At 66.6% G+C, this 15,541-nt stretch overlaps 2 protein-coding genes across 2 annotated transcripts; both read right to left on the bottom strand.

Moving 5' to 3' along the window:
- Positions 1-1,218: 1,218 nt before the first annotated feature.
- Positions 1,219-8,287, bottom strand: CILP2 (cartilage intermediate layer protein 2). The gene is made up of 9 exons (XM_054050350.1): positions 8,066-8,287; positions 6,536-6,634; positions 5,926-6,198; positions 5,531-5,713; positions 5,040-5,198; positions 4,674-4,934; positions 4,444-4,552; positions 4,210-4,367; positions 1,219-3,892 (listed from the first exon to the last, which is right to left on the bottom strand). Exons 1-9 carry the CDS (start codon positions 8,124-8,126, stop codon positions 1,500-1,502), a joined length of 3,696 nt encoding a protein of 1,231 aa, XP_053906325.1. The 5' UTR covers positions 8,127-8,287; the 3' UTR covers positions 1,219-1,499.
- A 955-nt stretch (positions 8,288-9,242) lies between these two features.
- On the bottom strand, positions 9,243-15,493 carry YJEFN3 (YjeF N-terminal domain containing 3). The gene is made up of 6 exons (XM_054050347.1): positions 15,357-15,493; positions 12,543-12,651; positions 10,768-10,878; positions 10,566-10,679; positions 9,987-10,137; positions 9,243-9,460 (listed from the first exon to the last, which is right to left on the bottom strand). The coding sequence occupies exons 1-6, from the start codon at positions 15,419-15,421 to the stop codon at positions 9,261-9,263; spliced, it is 750 nt and encodes a 249-aa protein (XP_053906322.1). The 5' UTR covers positions 15,422-15,493; the 3' UTR covers positions 9,243-9,260.
- Positions 15,494-15,541: the final 48 nt, after the last annotated feature.

Raw genomic sequence — 15,541 nt, 5'->3', positions numbered from 1 at the left:
AGGGAAAGGCAGCACCCAAGGACAGGCAGAGCAGCACCCACGCTCTGGTGGGGTGGGAGCCCCGTGATGCTCTCGCAGCACCCCGGGTGCGTCGCCCACCTGCCATACCGTGTCCGGATGCAGTGGGTCCCCATCCAGGTGGGACGCGGAGAGGAGCTGGGGATTGGCAGGGGCTCCCCTGTCCCCCATGGGTGCCCCGCGTCCCCTTTGATCTCACGAGCTGCCGCATCCGCTCTAAGGGTGAAAAAATGCCGCGTTGCAGCCAAACCGTGTTGTAAAGGGGAAACGTTGTCCCGGGAGCGGGGGGAGGTTGGCCCTATAAACACAGCCTGTTCCATTACTGCATCCACCAGGATCCACGGATGGGAAGGAGGGGTGGGGGGAGGTGGTGGAACGCCTGGAAACCCACCCGCTCCCACGAGCTGGACGGACAGACGGACAGAGCCTGGCTGGGGTCTCCCAGCGGATGCTCAGTGCCAGACGCATCCCTGTGCCGAGCGGGGGGAGCCACGGGGCTGGATGGGCCCCCCCGAGCTGCCACGTCCCGCGGCCTCGAGGCGCTGGCTCGGTCCCCCCACACCGCCGCCAGCGCCGGCGCGGGGCCCAAGGCACACAGCAGCCGCCGGACGGAGCCGCTCTGTGGGGCGGGAGGCGATGGGGCAGGTGGAGGGGACGAGGGGGACGCACACGGCTCTGGGCACCCCCGCGAAGCGCAGCAGCAGACCGGGAGGACACACCACCGTATATTTTGTAATAAATAATGTACACATCCTGCCCACGCCTCTCGCTCGCTGTCCCAGCGCATCCCAGGAAATAAGGGGGTTCCCTGGAAAGGGCTGCAGAAATCCCTTATTTTGAGGGGTTTTCTCCTGGGGAAAAAATAAAAAGGTTGTTGGGGCAAAATGCTCCTCAAGGGCAGAATAGCCAGGTCGGTGGGGGCAGGATTGGGCCCATCCAGGCTCTGTGCTGAGCTCAGGTGAAGGTCATGGGGACCAAACCCAACATCCCATAATGCTGCCGAGCCCCCCAAGAGCTGGCACCGTGCCGTGCCGGGGCAGGGAGCGCAGGAAAGGGCTTTTTATCCACATCCTCATGGTTCTCCCCGTGTTTCCCGGTGGGGCGCAGAGCTCCCAGCACCCTCAGCCCTGGCCCACAGGAACCCCACAACTGTGCGAGGGGCAAAGGAGCCCTTCCCACCCACCCCCCTTTGATTCTCTTTTGTTTCAAGAACCCCCGTGGGGCCGCGGCCCCCAATGCCGGCACCACCGGCACCGCAGTCCCCAGGGCTGAGCACCAAGAGCTGCCCCCGGCGGGGGCGAGGGCTGCCCATGCCACCCCCTTACCCGTGTCCCTGTGGTCCCTGCCTTGGGGGCACGGCAAGAGGGTCCCACTCCGTGTGTCCCCCCTCCTCGGTCGTTATAAATGAGAGCGGGTAAAAGCGACGGGGAAAGAGAGGGCAGAGCTGAGCCAGGGAGGGGGCACCGGGGGGGCCGCAGCGGTCACGGCTGCCCCCGGGTCTGGCCCGTCCTCCGCCGGCTGCTGGGGGTCCGGCGAGCGGCCGTGGGGACGGGGGCTTGGGCGCCAGAGGCGAAGTCCAGCACCTCGGGGGGAGCGCGGCGCATCTCGCCAGCCCCCATCTCCCTTCGGATCTCAACCAACGCCTCTGCCGGGGCCGTCAGCAGGCGCTGGAAGAAGCTCTCCCGCCCCACCGGCCGCTCCTGGCAGGTGAAGGTGACGGCTGTGCCCGTGTCCGCCTTCATCTCCCGCGAGAAGCCATCGGAGGTGCCATCGAAGCAGCGGCCGATGGCGATTTCCTTGGCCAAGCGCGGGTTCTGGTCTGTCACCGTGTAGATGCCGTAGTTGTGACCCAACGGGTCCACCGGGGCCAGCATGGTGAAGGCGGCAGTGTGGTTGTTGTCTGCCACGGGCGGGTGACGGCTCAGGTACTCCTGGAGGAGGCTGTTGACGGCCGTGCGGCGGCAGCTGCCCTGGGGGAGGATGGAGACCAAGGTGCGATCCACCAGGCTCTGGTCGAAGAGCATCCCGCTGCACTTGAACTCCACGCAGGCGCCCGAGGTGTTCTCCAGCAGCATGTCCCGCACGCTACGGCTGTCGCGCAGCCCGTAGAGCTGCCCCCGGGTGCGGGGGTGGCTGCCCCCAGTGTTGCGAGACCTCACCATATACTCCTGCGGCCCCTCGATCCGCACCTTGATGAAACAAGCCCTGAACTCCTGAGGGTTGGGCCACCAGGAGAGGTAGTCACCGGTCCAGGAGGTCAAGTCGCTCTCCTTGAAGGGCACCACGTTGTACTCGTACTTGTCCACCTCCACGCGGTAGAAGCGGAAGTGGTTGGCGCTGACTGGTGCCTCCTCGCACTCCTCGAGGCTGCGGTAGGGGTAGATGGGACCGTTGGTCTCATCAACGTTGTTGGGGTCAGGCTTGGCCACGTTGATTTGGAAAGCCGTCTTCTTCAGGTTGGGGTCATCGTGGTCCAGCCGGCGGTAGCCCAGCTTGCCCAGGTAGGGCTGGGACACCCCAACGGCATTGGGGTTGAGCTTGGGGCTGGAGGCCACGGCTTCCAGCTCCTCCCCACCCAACGTGGCGGTGACATATGCGGAGTAGGCATCGGGGCGCTGGCCGTCACAGAAAGCGGGCAGGCAGGCGCCGTTGGGCCCCGTCACCACGCTGTCGAAGCGACCCCACGCGCGAGGGTTGGAGGGGTAGCCAGGCTGGGGCTCCAGGTTGATGAGGCTGATGACCACCCCTTCCAGCTGGTCATAGGGATTGAACTTCTCGCTGCTGTAAGCCCTGACTTTGACGAAGCATCGCCGATCCTCCGGCACGTCCAGGTTGAAGAGGCGCCGCTCCCGGATCTCTAGGTTCCCCACCAGGAAGGTCCTTTCCTCTCTCTTTCTCCGCCTCCCACCAGCCGGACGGAGGATCCCCTCCTCCTCCCACAAACCAGTCTCAGGGTTCAAGGACCACAACTTCATCTTCTGCAAGTGCTCTGGCATCCAGACCTGCCCTGCGTCCATCCGCACCTCCACCGGCCCCGTCTGCAGCTCTGCGCCACTCTCCCCTTCCCGAAAATCCACAGAGAACATGCCATAGGTCCTCAGAGGGACGATCTCCCCCTCGGCGTTGGCAAAGCTGAGGTCGCTGGAGGCAGCGCTGGCCGTCGCCATGTCCCTGGGGTCCAGGAAGGTGATGCTGGCTTTGACCTTGCCCTTGAAGACCTCCCCGGAGGGCCGGAGGAAGGTGCCAGCAGGAAGGATGAGCTCCCCGACGGGTTCCCGGCCGTTCGCCTCCCCCAGCAGGATGGTGTTGCTCTGGCTGCCATCCAGCTCCACTGGTTCCTTCTTCCGCAGCATCTTGACCTCTTGGTAGATGGCCCCGCCGCGGCCGTTGAAGGGCAGGACCTTGACGGCATCCACAAACCTCTGCTGCCGGTCCACGAAGCGAGCCACCAAGCGCTGTGTGTCCGGCGGCACCTCAATGATGAAGGAGCCCTTGTAGCCGGTGAAACCCACCTTCTTTCCACCCAAGAAGATCTGCCCGAAGCGCAGGGGCTCGCCGGTGTCGGCCGCTGTCACCCGTCCCTGCACCAGGACGCGGGGCTGGGCACAGGGTCCGCACCCGCACTCGGCCACCACCTTGATGGGCAGCAGGAAGCCGGCGCAGGGGATCTCCCGCATCTCCATCCTCCGCACGCCGCAGCACTGCCCCACGTCCGCCCCACAGCCAGACTGGTCGCCGGAGCTGCCGGCACACGGGGCCGGAGGGCAGCGCCCCACGTTGTAGTAGTGGGATCCGGCAGCGTCCTGCGGGCACTCGCGGGGCAGCTCCACGAGGCTCGGCTCAGGCGCGGGGTTGCAGCTCTGCTGGTCCTGGGCTGGAGGGGACAGGGACGATGGAGGGTTAGGGTGACCACGGCCACCACACACCCCATCCCCGAGGAAATTCTTCCCTATGAGGGCGGTGAGATGGTGGCCCAGGGTGCCCAGAGCAGTGGTGGCTGCCCCATCCCTGGAGGGGTTCCAGGCCAGGTTGGATGGGGCTTGGAGCCCCTGATCCAGTGGGAGGTGTCCCTGCCCATGGCAGGGGTGGGACTGGATGGGCTTGGAGGACTCTTCCAACCCAACCCAACCCAACCCATCCCATTCTATAACTCTACGATGCGGTGGCGAACGAAGCCCACCCCACTCTCACCCAGCACAGTGAGCTGTGCCGGTGCCGATCTGATGGCGCCCGCCTCGGTGCTGGCTTTGCAGTGGTAGGTGCCACCCTGCTCCGGTGACAGGTCCCGCAGCGCCAAGCGGCTGCCGTAGCGGTGCACTTTCCTCTCCAGCAGCGTCCCGTTGTGGTACCTGCAGGGACGGGGATGGGCTCAGTGGGGACGTGGCCGGGGCTGCCTTTCCCCACCACCCCCAGCTCCCTGCTCACCAGTAGTATTTCTTGGGCACGGGGGTGCCCGAGGCTTTGCAGCAGAAGGTCACCTCCTGCCCAGCCACCCGCACCTTCGCCTTGGGGTGCAGCACCATGTAGGGCTTCTCTGCAGAGGAGGAAAGTGGCAGAGGGTGCAACGAGCCACAGCCACCCGCCCCGAATCGCTCCCCACCACCGCGCATCCTCCAGGAGGTCCCTCGAGGGGTGCCCCACCCCGCCATGCTCACCCAGTTTGTGCAACCTCACGTGTGCCACAGCCACGCCGGAGCCGTTGGAGACGACGGGTGTCAGTCCCGGGGCGAAGCCCTCGCGGTGGACGCTGACGTTGGCAGCGGTGCCCTCGCACAGCCCCGTCGCGGCGAAGCGCCCGCGGGCATCGCTGCGCGCCAGCAGCACCGGCGGGCGGCCCTCCAGGTAGATGCGGGCGTCCGGCAGAGCCGTGCCGGTGGCAGAGGTGACGGTGCCCTGCAGCGTGTGCCCGGGGCAGGCTGCGGGGCGGCACGGCGCTCAGACCCCTCGGCTGCAACCGGCGGTGGGGCCGCCCGCGTGGGGGACACCAGGGTGGGGGTCCCCGCGTCTCTGAGAGCAAGTACCTGGGCAGGGCGAGGGGGGACATTTCTGCACCTCGGTGGGGCGGCCGGTGCACGGCACTTTCTTGGCTTTCTTGCAGCTCCGCCGCCGGACACGCGTGCCGGCGCTGCCACAGCTGCGGGAACAGGGGCCCCAGGCGCCCCACTCCATCCACGCCGACTCTGAGGGGGAGACGCCACGCGGGCAGGGGTGGTGGTGGACATCACAGGGACATGGTGATGGTCCCCAGCTGGGGAGGGTCCGTCCCGTGTCCCACCAACCCCGGCTCAGCCCCCGCGTGCCCCGGCCGAGCTCTTTCCACCATCCCGGCCTCTGCTATGCAACGAAGCTGATGATGTGCGGGCAGCGATGGCTTTGCCCGCAGAGCTGCTGCGTTGGCATTGGGGCGACTGCCGCGCGCCGGCATCCCGGCAGGACCCCTCGTGCCGCTGGCAGTGGGTGCCGGGAGAGGAGCCAGAGGGATCCGGGGGCAGGTGGGTGCCGGGGTCCCTACCTGGGCAGGGGCCGGTGCTGCACGGGCGGCGCTCCACGGCTTTGCCCTTGCACTTGAGCTCCTTGAGTGGAGCCAGCAGCCGCGCGTTGAGGCAGCGGCGGGTGCGGGTCTGGGTGCCGCTGCTGCCACAGGTGCTGCGTGAGCAGGGGCTCCAGGAGGACCAGTGTGACCAGTAGATGTGCTCTGGTGGGATGCAGAGGCGTTAGCTGGAGACATACCCAGATCACCCCCAGGATGATGCCCCACATTGCGCTCCCAAGGGGTGATTGCTGGAGGGAGGATGCTCCAGAGCAGCTGCTGTGGGATGAGGGGTGAAGAGCAAGAGGAGCAGTGGGTACAGACCTCCCCCAAAGTGCCAGTGGGTCCCCGGGGGCCGGGATGGGGCAGACACTCACCCAGCGGGCAGAGGAAGCGGATGTGGTAGTTAGAGCAGGTCTTGCCCTGCGGCTGCTCCTTGTTGACGCAGCGAAAACCCTTCTTGGGGCTGGCGTGCACCACCTCGCCCACCTCCTCGGGCAGCTCCCACCCCGTAGTGCGGGCCTGGATGGCCACCGGCCGCTCGCAGACGTGCCCACGGTAGTAGAAGCGAATGGCTTCCAGGCTCTCGTAGTCCCCGTCTCCTCCAGGGTGGTCGATGTTGAACCAGGACGTCCACTCAGCTCCTTTGCCTGGGATGGAGAGAGCCCAGAGTGCACGGATGGGATCCGGATCCCCGTCCAAAAGTGCCACTGGGGGTGGGGAGAGCTCGGGGACATTGAGGGCTGCGTGGACAAAGGATGAGTGGATGAAAGTCCACGGGGATGGAGGATACCAGGATGTGGGGCGGCAGCCTAAGGGAGCGTAGGGTGGGCACCACATCCCAGCTGTGAGGGTCCTCTGGGGACGCCTCCTCCTGGGGAGATGGCAGCTCCTGGCTGCTGCGGTGGGCATCGCCCCGTGCAGCCCCCTCGGGTGTCCTGGCTGTGGGTCCCCGGTGGCACAGGGAGGGCTCGGGGACATCCGTACCTGCCGTGTCCAGGTCGAGGTCTGCCAGGCTGGGGGCGGCTTTCCAGGGCTTCCCTGCAGTGCTGCTCTTTCCCGGCTCCAAGTCGTTCTCCAGGGGCTCTGGGGGAAGCGCAGGGTGAGAACACCCAGTGCCGGGACACCCTGCCCCCAGGACACCCCCCGGCGCTCGGCTGCTCCCTTGATGAGCACCAAAGCAAAGATGGTGCTTTGCTGGTCCAAAGATGGACCCCCCTGCCCCGAGCCCCCGGGCTCGCAGCACCAGCCAAGAGAGGGGCTCAGGGCAGGATTTACCGGCTCCATGGGGTGGTTGATGGTGTCACCATCTGGAAAGGCCAAGGAGGGGCTTCAGCCTCCTGGCCAGCCAAGGATGGACCGAGGGGTGGCTGAGGCTGGTGCCGCACGGTGAGCCCGGCCACACCGGTGCCCGTGGGCTGCACGCTGGCGAAACGCTGCCTGCAAGGTCCCAGCTGCTCCAGGAGTGATGTGGGTCAAGGGGACAAACCGGGCTGCCCACGCATACACCACTGCGCTGAAGCCTCGGCACAGCCCCGGCGTCGCACTGATCCTCAGCTGATCCTCCAGACCAGGAGGCATCAGGAAATTGGGATGGAAAACCACATCCCTGGGGCAACCAAGCCAGCAAGCGGAGATGCCATCAGAGCAGCAGGTGGAGGACGTCCCTCCGAGCTCCTGCAGAGCCAGGACAGCCACATCCCATGGGAATGAACCCCAGGGAGCCAAGGTCTCCAAGGACAGCCCTTGTGTGGGTGATGCTGGGTGCTGCGATGTGGGGTTCAGCCACATAGGGGTGCACGGATGCAGGGATCGGGTCCCTGGAGAGAAAGCTGAGCCCTGGTGCCTGTCACCCACGGGCACTGGGCAGGATGCGGCCAAACACCCAAGATACCTCCGCACAGCCCAGACCACCGTGAGCGCCCCTCAGGTGTGCGATGGGCACCCCACGAGCAGGCAGTGGGCACCGCCCCTCCAGCAACAACAGTCCCGTGGAAAGGGGGGTCCTCATCCCTGCCATCCCTGTCCCCCCCAGCAGAAAGGAGATGGGGGAAGGCAGGGACCCTCCAAACCCCAGGTGGGCCTTGTCCCTGGACCAGCGACATTCCCAGCTTGGTCTTGCACGGACACTGCCTTCAGCACCTCAACGAGACCCTCGAGCCATCCTGGGTTTCCCGCAGGTGCTCATCCGTCGGTGCAGGGCTGGTGGGGACACGGCACGGGGTGCGTCCCATCCCTCTGGTGACACAGCCCCGACAAGAGCCAAGCTGCTCTGAGCCTTCCCAACACCATCTCACCAGCAGATGCCAGAGAGAGCATCCTCAGCTGTGACCCTCACCCCGGTGCACATCTGGCCATGGCACACCTCTGGCCATGGCACACCTCTGGCCAACAAGCGCTCATCCCCATCCGCATCCTGCCCGACACCTCCACCAGCCCCCAGGAGGGCAGGGATGCTCCCGGCTGATGGCACGGATGGGTCCCCGAGCCGTGGTTTGATAGCAGCCCCGTTCTTACCTGTTGCCCCGGCACCATGCAGGGTGGCGATAGCCAGGAGGGCCAGCGCCAGCTCCCCCATGGTTGCCCGCGCGGCGGCAGGTCGGTCGGCAACTGTGAGCGCGGCAGCACCGTGGGTCTATATATGAGCCCTTTCCCGCTCGCGCCGGCAGACAGCAGCACTCGGCTCCTGGCACTCGAGGCCGTCGACTCTGCCGCGGCTGGATCGGTGTCAAGAGGGAAGCGGGAAGAATCCGTCCCCAGCGAGCGGCCGCGCGCGGCTGCTCACCGCTCCAGCCCGGGAAACTTGAGGGTTTGTTTTTGCAAAGCTGCTAAAATTGGATGCATTTGGGAATGCGGCGGGGAGGGAAGGGAAAAAGACGAGCAAACCCGACCTCGGCGCTCCTGCGGTTGGCGTGAGGGTGCCAAGTGCTCCCCTGGCACCGCTGCCGTGGGGCACGGCGCGCTGGCGGGGCCGGTGGGCGCCCGCGCTGTGACCCGGTCAGTGTGGGTGTGCCGGAGCCGCTCACGCCCCGATGTCCGAGCTGGAGCTGAGTCCGGACACAACTCAGTGCACCCATGGCCCTAACTGCCCCCCCGGAGCAAAGGCACCCTGGAGTGTGATGGCAAGAGAGGGGGGTGACGGGGTGGGGATTTGAGGATCCCCCCCTCCAGGGTCACCCCCAAACCGCAGCTCAGCCGGCGGAAATCCCGGCACATTCCCTGCATTCCCCCAAAACTCCAGCTGCACCCGGGGAGGGGAAGGAGGGACCGGTGTGGGGTCAAGGACACCCTCTCTGCCGGGGCAGGTGGGGACAGTCCCAGCAGCGCCTCGTCACAGCTCTCCGTGTTAATTACCTCCCCCCCAGCAAGGGGGGCTGATCCTGCGTTCGAGGGTCTCAGGTGATGGGGGGACGCGGCAGCACCGGGGACCCCACAGGGACCCCAGCGGCTGCCCAGGTCCCCACGGGATGGGCGATAGAGGAGGTCACGCTGGGTCTGATCCCAAATCACACTCGGGACAGATCCCAGGGGATGCAGCCGAGGGCTCCGGGGATGAGGATCCCAGCGTGGATGGGGCGTGGGACTGAGCCCCAGCACAAGCCCCCAGCCCAAACCCTGCCGAGAAGCCCCCATCCCCTCACCCCGTGTCCCCACCGTCCCCAGGCCAACGCCGCTCGCAGGGAAGGGCCACCAAGCGCTTTATTCCGGGGGCTCACAGGGCCACCACGCACTCGGTGCCGGGGTACTCGGGTGGGTTGAGCTCAAACTTCTTCTGCACATCGTAGGGCAGGAACCGACCGGCCACGAAGTGCTGGCGGCCAAGGAAGCGGCGGGCGCACTGCTTGGGCGCTGACAGCGACACCAGGACATCGGGGCTGATCCCACCGCTGCTCCCAGCCTCCACGTCCCACCCTGCGATGGCAAAAAACACACGGGGAGGGGGTCAGAGGGGGACCCCAGGGGACGCCGGCGGCTCAGAGGGTGCTCTGGGGTGGGGGAGATGGGGAGGGCGCAGGGGGGGCGGCGTGCGAGTCCCCTCTCTCTGGCACTGCTGAACTGCGCGGCCGCATCCTGGCACGGCGCGGGGTTTTTCTTGGTGGGGATTCACCGTCGGCCGTGCCAAGGGCTCCTGTTTGCTCCCGCGGTGCCGGGGGGGGGCCGTGATGGCAATTCCAGGCCTGGCTACCAGACACCCGGGTGTTTTCGAATTACATCATGTCTCAGTTCAGGGAGTTTGTTATTTACCGTGGATGCCCCAAACGCATCCTCCGAGAGCGGCCGCCAGCTCCAGGGAGAACGGGGGGGTCCCGGGGCTGTCCCCACCCTGGGAGGGCACCGGGAGGGCTCCGTGGCTGCCCAGGCGCCAAACCCGCGGTGACGCCACGGTGGGCAGGAGGGGATCCCATCCTGCCCCGAGGGGCCGAGCGCGGTGCCAGACCTGAGGGCACATCCAGGCTGACGATGGGGATGCGGACGTGCTTCAGGGTGGCCAGGATGGCAGCGCAGGGCTCTCTCCCCTCTCCAGCCTCCGCCTCAGCTCCCAGCACGGCGTCCACCACGGCATTGTAGGCGTCGTTGATCAGCTGAACCTGGGGGGGACACCATGGGTGGGGGGTCCCCGTCCACCCCGCAGGGAACGGGCACCAAACCCCATGCGGCGATGCAGCTTTCCTGCTCAAATAGCTCCACGCGGCACCTCCTGCCAACAAAAATCCCCCCTCGACCCAAGCTGAGGTGGGGACGAGGCGGCACGAGGGGCGCGGTGGCGGGGCAGAGCCCGGCACGCCAAGATGCGCCGCCTTGGCCGGGACAGCGCTTTCGGGTCACATTCCTCCCGCCGAGCCCAGAGCTGCCAACAACAACAGAGCCGGTGGCTGGCGGGGCCGCCGCTGGATTCCATGGCATCCCCGGGCTCCCAGCAGAGCCGGGGGCGGGAGATGGGGGAAAGGAGTCAAAAAAAGGAATAATAAACTCAACCACGTCAGGCGGGGAGCGCGGCGGCTCGAGGGGGGCTCACCTCGGTGGGGAGGTAGGAGAGGAAGGGGATGTCCATCTTCTCGCACTGCGTGGTGAAATCCCGGTACAGGGGGTCCGGAGAGCGTTTGGGATAGAAGATGGTGGGTTCGTAGTCCTGCGCGGTGGAGAGCAGGGAGGTGGCGTTGGAACCCGGCACCGCTCGGGGATGAAGAGGAGGAGGAGGAAGGGAGGAAGATACCTACAAAGATGCGCAGGTGCCGTGCGCACACCAACCCAATGGCTCCGTTCTGCGCCGGCCCGCACACCACCAGCACCGTGGGCTGCTTCCGCGGCAGGGACGGCAGCGGGAACGCCTGCCAGGAGGAGATGGTGACATCGTGCCACCGCTGTCCCCCGGGGTCAGCCCCGCGGATGGCACCCAGCGCCGGGGACGTGGAGGGGCAGAGGGACCGGGGCTTGAGGGACAAATGGACTCACAGCGGGGATGCCGCGCTGGGCGGGCAGTGGGGTGCGTGGTGGGGTGGAGATGGCCCCACAGTGGGATGGAGATGGAACCAGGGCAGGATGGGACCCATGGTGGGATGGAGACGATGCCCAAGGTAGGATGGAGATGGCACTCAGGGCAGGATGGGACCCATGGTGGGATGGAGATGATGCCCAAAGGTAGGATGGAGATGGCACTCAGGGCAGGACGGAGATGGAAGCCAGGGCAGGATGGGACCCATGGCAGGATGAGGAAAATGCCCACAATGAGATGAGGCTGGCACCCATACCAGGATGGCACCCGTGGTGGGATGAGGACCAAGGTGGGATGGGGATGGCACCCAGGGCAGGACAGTGCCCAAGGTGGGATGCAGATGGAGCCCACAGCAGAATGCGGATGTTGTCCATGGTGGGATGCCAACAGTGGCCATGGTGGGGTAGGGATGGTGCCCATGGTGGGATGCCCAGGACAGGGATGCCGTGGTGGTGGGACAGGGCTCCCCGCCAGCCTGCAGGGAGGTGGCCGCGCGCTCTGCATACCAGCAGCCTGCAACGGAAGGCTCTGTTTATCCGTTGACGGATATTTTCCTGCACACGGAGCCTGGCTCCTTGGTCCCATCCAACTGCCAGAGACCTGAGCGGCACGGCCTGCTCGCAGCCGACGGTGAACTGGACAAAGCCACGCTTGCCTGTCCCTGTCCCAGTGCCGGCTGTGCCAACAGCTGCCTTGGGGCTCCCAGGGACGTGCTGGGAGGGGACGATGCTGGGGACCCTGGCTGGGGGGGGGGGGGACACCCACGCTGGCATCCGTGGATGCTCTCCCAGGCTCAGCCCCACGAGGAAGAGGAGGATGCTGGGCTCCACACGGAGGATGCTCAGCCCGGCTCTCCCCAGATGGGGCTGGAGCTGAGGACGCTGCGATACGGGGGTCCCTGGAGGGGTGGGCAGCACCGGGACCCAGAGAGGCTCCGACACCCCAGTGTTTCCCTTCCTCCCCTGCATTTCGAGAAGGGCAGAGATGGACCAGACACCTCCAATGGAAAAGCTGAGCCAGGCGGGCGAGGAGCTCGTCAGCCTCCCAGGCACAAAGCTGCCCTTGATGCCTCCTCCTCACACCCAGCACGAGCTCTCGGGGCTCCCAGCACCAGGAGGGCATTGCCAGGGATGGGGACCCCCCACCGCCTCCTCCATGAGCACAGCAAGGACAGAGGGTGCCTGTCAGTGCCAACACCGCGGGGAACGGCTGAGCATCCCCTCCGTGGACGGCCCCCGGTGAGCCACTGCACCCCAGGGGAGGCAATGAGGGGTGACCGAGGGGTGCAGAGAGAGGAAAACCCACCCCGGAGGGGCTGCAGCATTGCTTCCCGCTGGACTCTGCCAGCAGCCCTACCCTTCCCCACACGCTGGTCCAGGGCAGGAGGGAGAGCAGAGCCGGGCGTGGGAAAGGCCACACAGAGGGACGGGAGAGGGAGAGCAGCCGGCAGCGACGCCCCCGGCCCCATCCAGGGGACCCCGGCGCTGACGGCCACCTCACCTTGGTGACAGCCATGGCACTGGCGTGGCCCCAGATCTCAATCAGCTGCTGCCGCCCGAACCGATAATCCTCCAGGAGCTCCTTCTCGATGGCCTCTGCCTCCGCTTTGCTGCGAGGAGAACGGAGAGCAGTGAGGATGGGGACATCCCCCCCAGCCCCCTGGCATCCATCCCTCGGGACCCCCGCTCTGCCCCCAGGTGCAGGGGAGGGGATGCTTTAGGCTGAAAGAGGAGGTTGAGATGAGATCTGAGGCAGAAATGTTTTGCTGTGAGGGTGGGGAGCCCCTGGCCCAGGGTGCCCAGAGCAGTGGTGGCTGCCCCATCGCTGGAGGGGTTCCAGGCCAGGTTGGATGGGTTTGGAGCCCCTGATCCAGTGGGAGGTGTCCCTGCCCGTGGCAGGGGGTGGAACTGGATGGGCTTTGAGGACCCAACCCAACGCATCCCATGGTTCGATGCTCAGGGGCGCTGGGGGCTCACAGGGCTCGGGGTGGGCACGGCCGGGGGCTCAGGACGTGTCGGGCAGCAGATTGGAGGCTCCGCACCGCAGGCTGTGTTCCGTGCGAGGCACAGCCCTGGCAGTGTCCCCGGGCTCGTGGGGATCAGGCTGTTATATAAAAGCGAACAATGCTGCGGTTGTTCCTTTGCTGCCGAGCCCAAAAGTTGGCAGGGCCAGGGAACCAAAAATTGGACAATAATTGCTCACATCTGTTGGCTCACCTGCGTCGCGGATGGGAACAGCGTGTGCCGGACCCAGCGTGCCGCTGCCACGCTTGTTAAGGGAGGGATGGGGGAGCCTGGCCCTCGGGAGAGGCCGGAGTCGGGATTGCTGTGGCACAGGGATGCAAACCCAAAGCCCCGCGGAGGAGCTGGGGTGCCCCAGCCCTGGCCATGGGCACGTTTTGGGGTGCACGTGCAGCTGGCTCGGTTCTGGCCGCAGGGAGGGAACCACCAGCCCTGCCACGGGCGAGCCAGGGATGGTGCGGTGCTCCGACCCCTGGAGCTGGGGGGGCTGTGGGGTGGCCCCACGCCATCCGGAGTGACCCCACGGAGCAGCCGTGTCCCCTGGGTGTCCTGGCAGCCCCCCGAGACCACTTAGATCTGTCGTCCCGTGGTCATTCTGGCAGGCACCGCAGAGCCCCCATTCCCTGCCATCCCGGCTGACCCCACACCGCCCCATAGAATCACAGAACCGTTAAGTTGGAAAAGCCCTCTACGCTCATCCAGCCCAACCATCAGCCCAACCCCGCTGTGCCGACAAAACCATGTCCCAAAGTGCCACAGCCACACGATTTTCGAATCCCTCCAGGGATGGAGACTCTCCCACTGCCCCGGGCAGCCTGGTCCGGTGCTTGGCCCATCTCTGGGTGCCTGGGCAAACCCCACGGACCTGCCACACCCTGGTCACTCTGGCAGGTCCCACCGACCCCTCTGGATGTTCTGGCTGAGCCCATAGACCCCCCTCCAACTCCTGAATGTCCTGGCAGACCCTCAGAAAAGCCTCACCCTGTCCCATCCCATCCTATCCTTTGTCATCCCATCCTTTCTCCCGTTCCATCCCGTCCCCAATCCTTTGGTGCCCTCTAGTGAGCCCCAGCCCGGCCTCTCAGCAGGGTCCTGGGGGCAAATAAGGTGGGAAAAAGGGCCAAATGCAGCCCCCAACCGCCCCTCCCGTGCCAGGGTTGCCAGGGCAGAGCGGGTCCCAGCGCAGCTGTGTTGTCCTTCGCCCAACAAAAGGCACGTTTCAGCCCTGACAAAATTCCCCACGTCCTCTGCGGGGGAGAGCATCGCCCATAATCGGTGCTGGCAGGGAATCCTGGTCCCCGGCCCGGGCTGGCAGCGGCCCCAGGGAGGGGGGAGTCGTCACGGGGCTCCCCGCATCCTGGCTCGCTGCATCCCCCAAACGCTCCAAACCACCCGGGATCTGCAGCTCGGCTTTGTTGCTGGGCTTAGGGATGCAGGGGGGAAACGCTGCTCCCGTCCCCTGCGCAGGGGCAGGCACCTCGGAGCCCCAGGGGCGCCCAGTAAAACCCAGTCGGACCCAGTTCAACCCAGTCCCTGGTGCCTCCCAGAGGGGACAGTGGGTGCCCGGGGCAGAGACCGTGGGGAGCAGGAGGGAGAGGAGCTGGTGGATGAGGGGCTCCAGAGCTTCCCAGCTGCATCCCCTCCAGCATCCCAGCCCCAAGAGCTGGGCATCCGGGGATCTGCACCTCAGCTCCACATCCCAGTTCTGCATCCCAACCCCGTGTTCCCCTCCCTGCATCCCAAATCCCAGCTCTGCACCCCTGCTTCACATCCCAACTCTGTGGTCCCCTCCTGCATCCCAGCTCTGCATCCCCGTTCTGCATCCAACTTCACATCCCAGTTCTGCATCCCAGCTCTGTGTCCCCTCATCTCCACATCCCAGCTCCAAATCCCTGCATCCCAGCTCCACATCCCTGCTCCGGAGTCCCCTCTCCGCATCCCTGCATCCCAGCTCCACATCCCGCCCTCCCCCCCGCCTCCTCCCTGGCCGCGGGACCCCCCTGTACCTGCCGGGGACCCCGGAGTCCCCGTCGCTGCCCGGGACCGGGGTCTCCCCGCCCCGCCGCGGCTGCCGGAGCCATCCCTGCCGCAGCCATGGAGACCCGGGATGCGGTTGCTCTGGCAACCGAGGCTCCTTGGGTACCAGACCCCGCGGCTCGGCGGTGCGGGGAGCGGGGCTGGGATGGCCCCGGGGAACCGGAGCCGCCGCATCCCTGCCCGAAGCAGCCCGGGAATGCCGGAGTGGGGCAGGATCCGAGCCGGGCGGAGGACCTGGATGGTCCCCCGGTCTCACCTGAGGTACCGGGGTGGCTCCCGGCCGGGGCGCGGCGCGGAGCTCATCCCGGGCACGGAGCTCATCCCGGGAGCAGCGGATCCCTGCGGGAGCAGCGGTGGCAGAGGCGGTGCCGCCCGGGGGAGGTGGCTCCGGTTGCCCACCCTCCATCCCCCGCGGGCGGTGCTGCCGGGGGGCGGCAGAAA

This window comes from Cuculus canorus, chromosome 27 (genome assembly GCF_017976375.1).
Source record: "Cuculus canorus isolate bCucCan1 chromosome 27, bCucCan1.pri, whole genome shotgun sequence".
Taxonomy (NCBI): Eukaryota; Metazoa; Chordata; class Aves; order Cuculiformes; family Cuculidae; genus Cuculus; species Cuculus canorus.
This window is presented reverse-complemented; position numbering and strand designations above follow the sequence as displayed.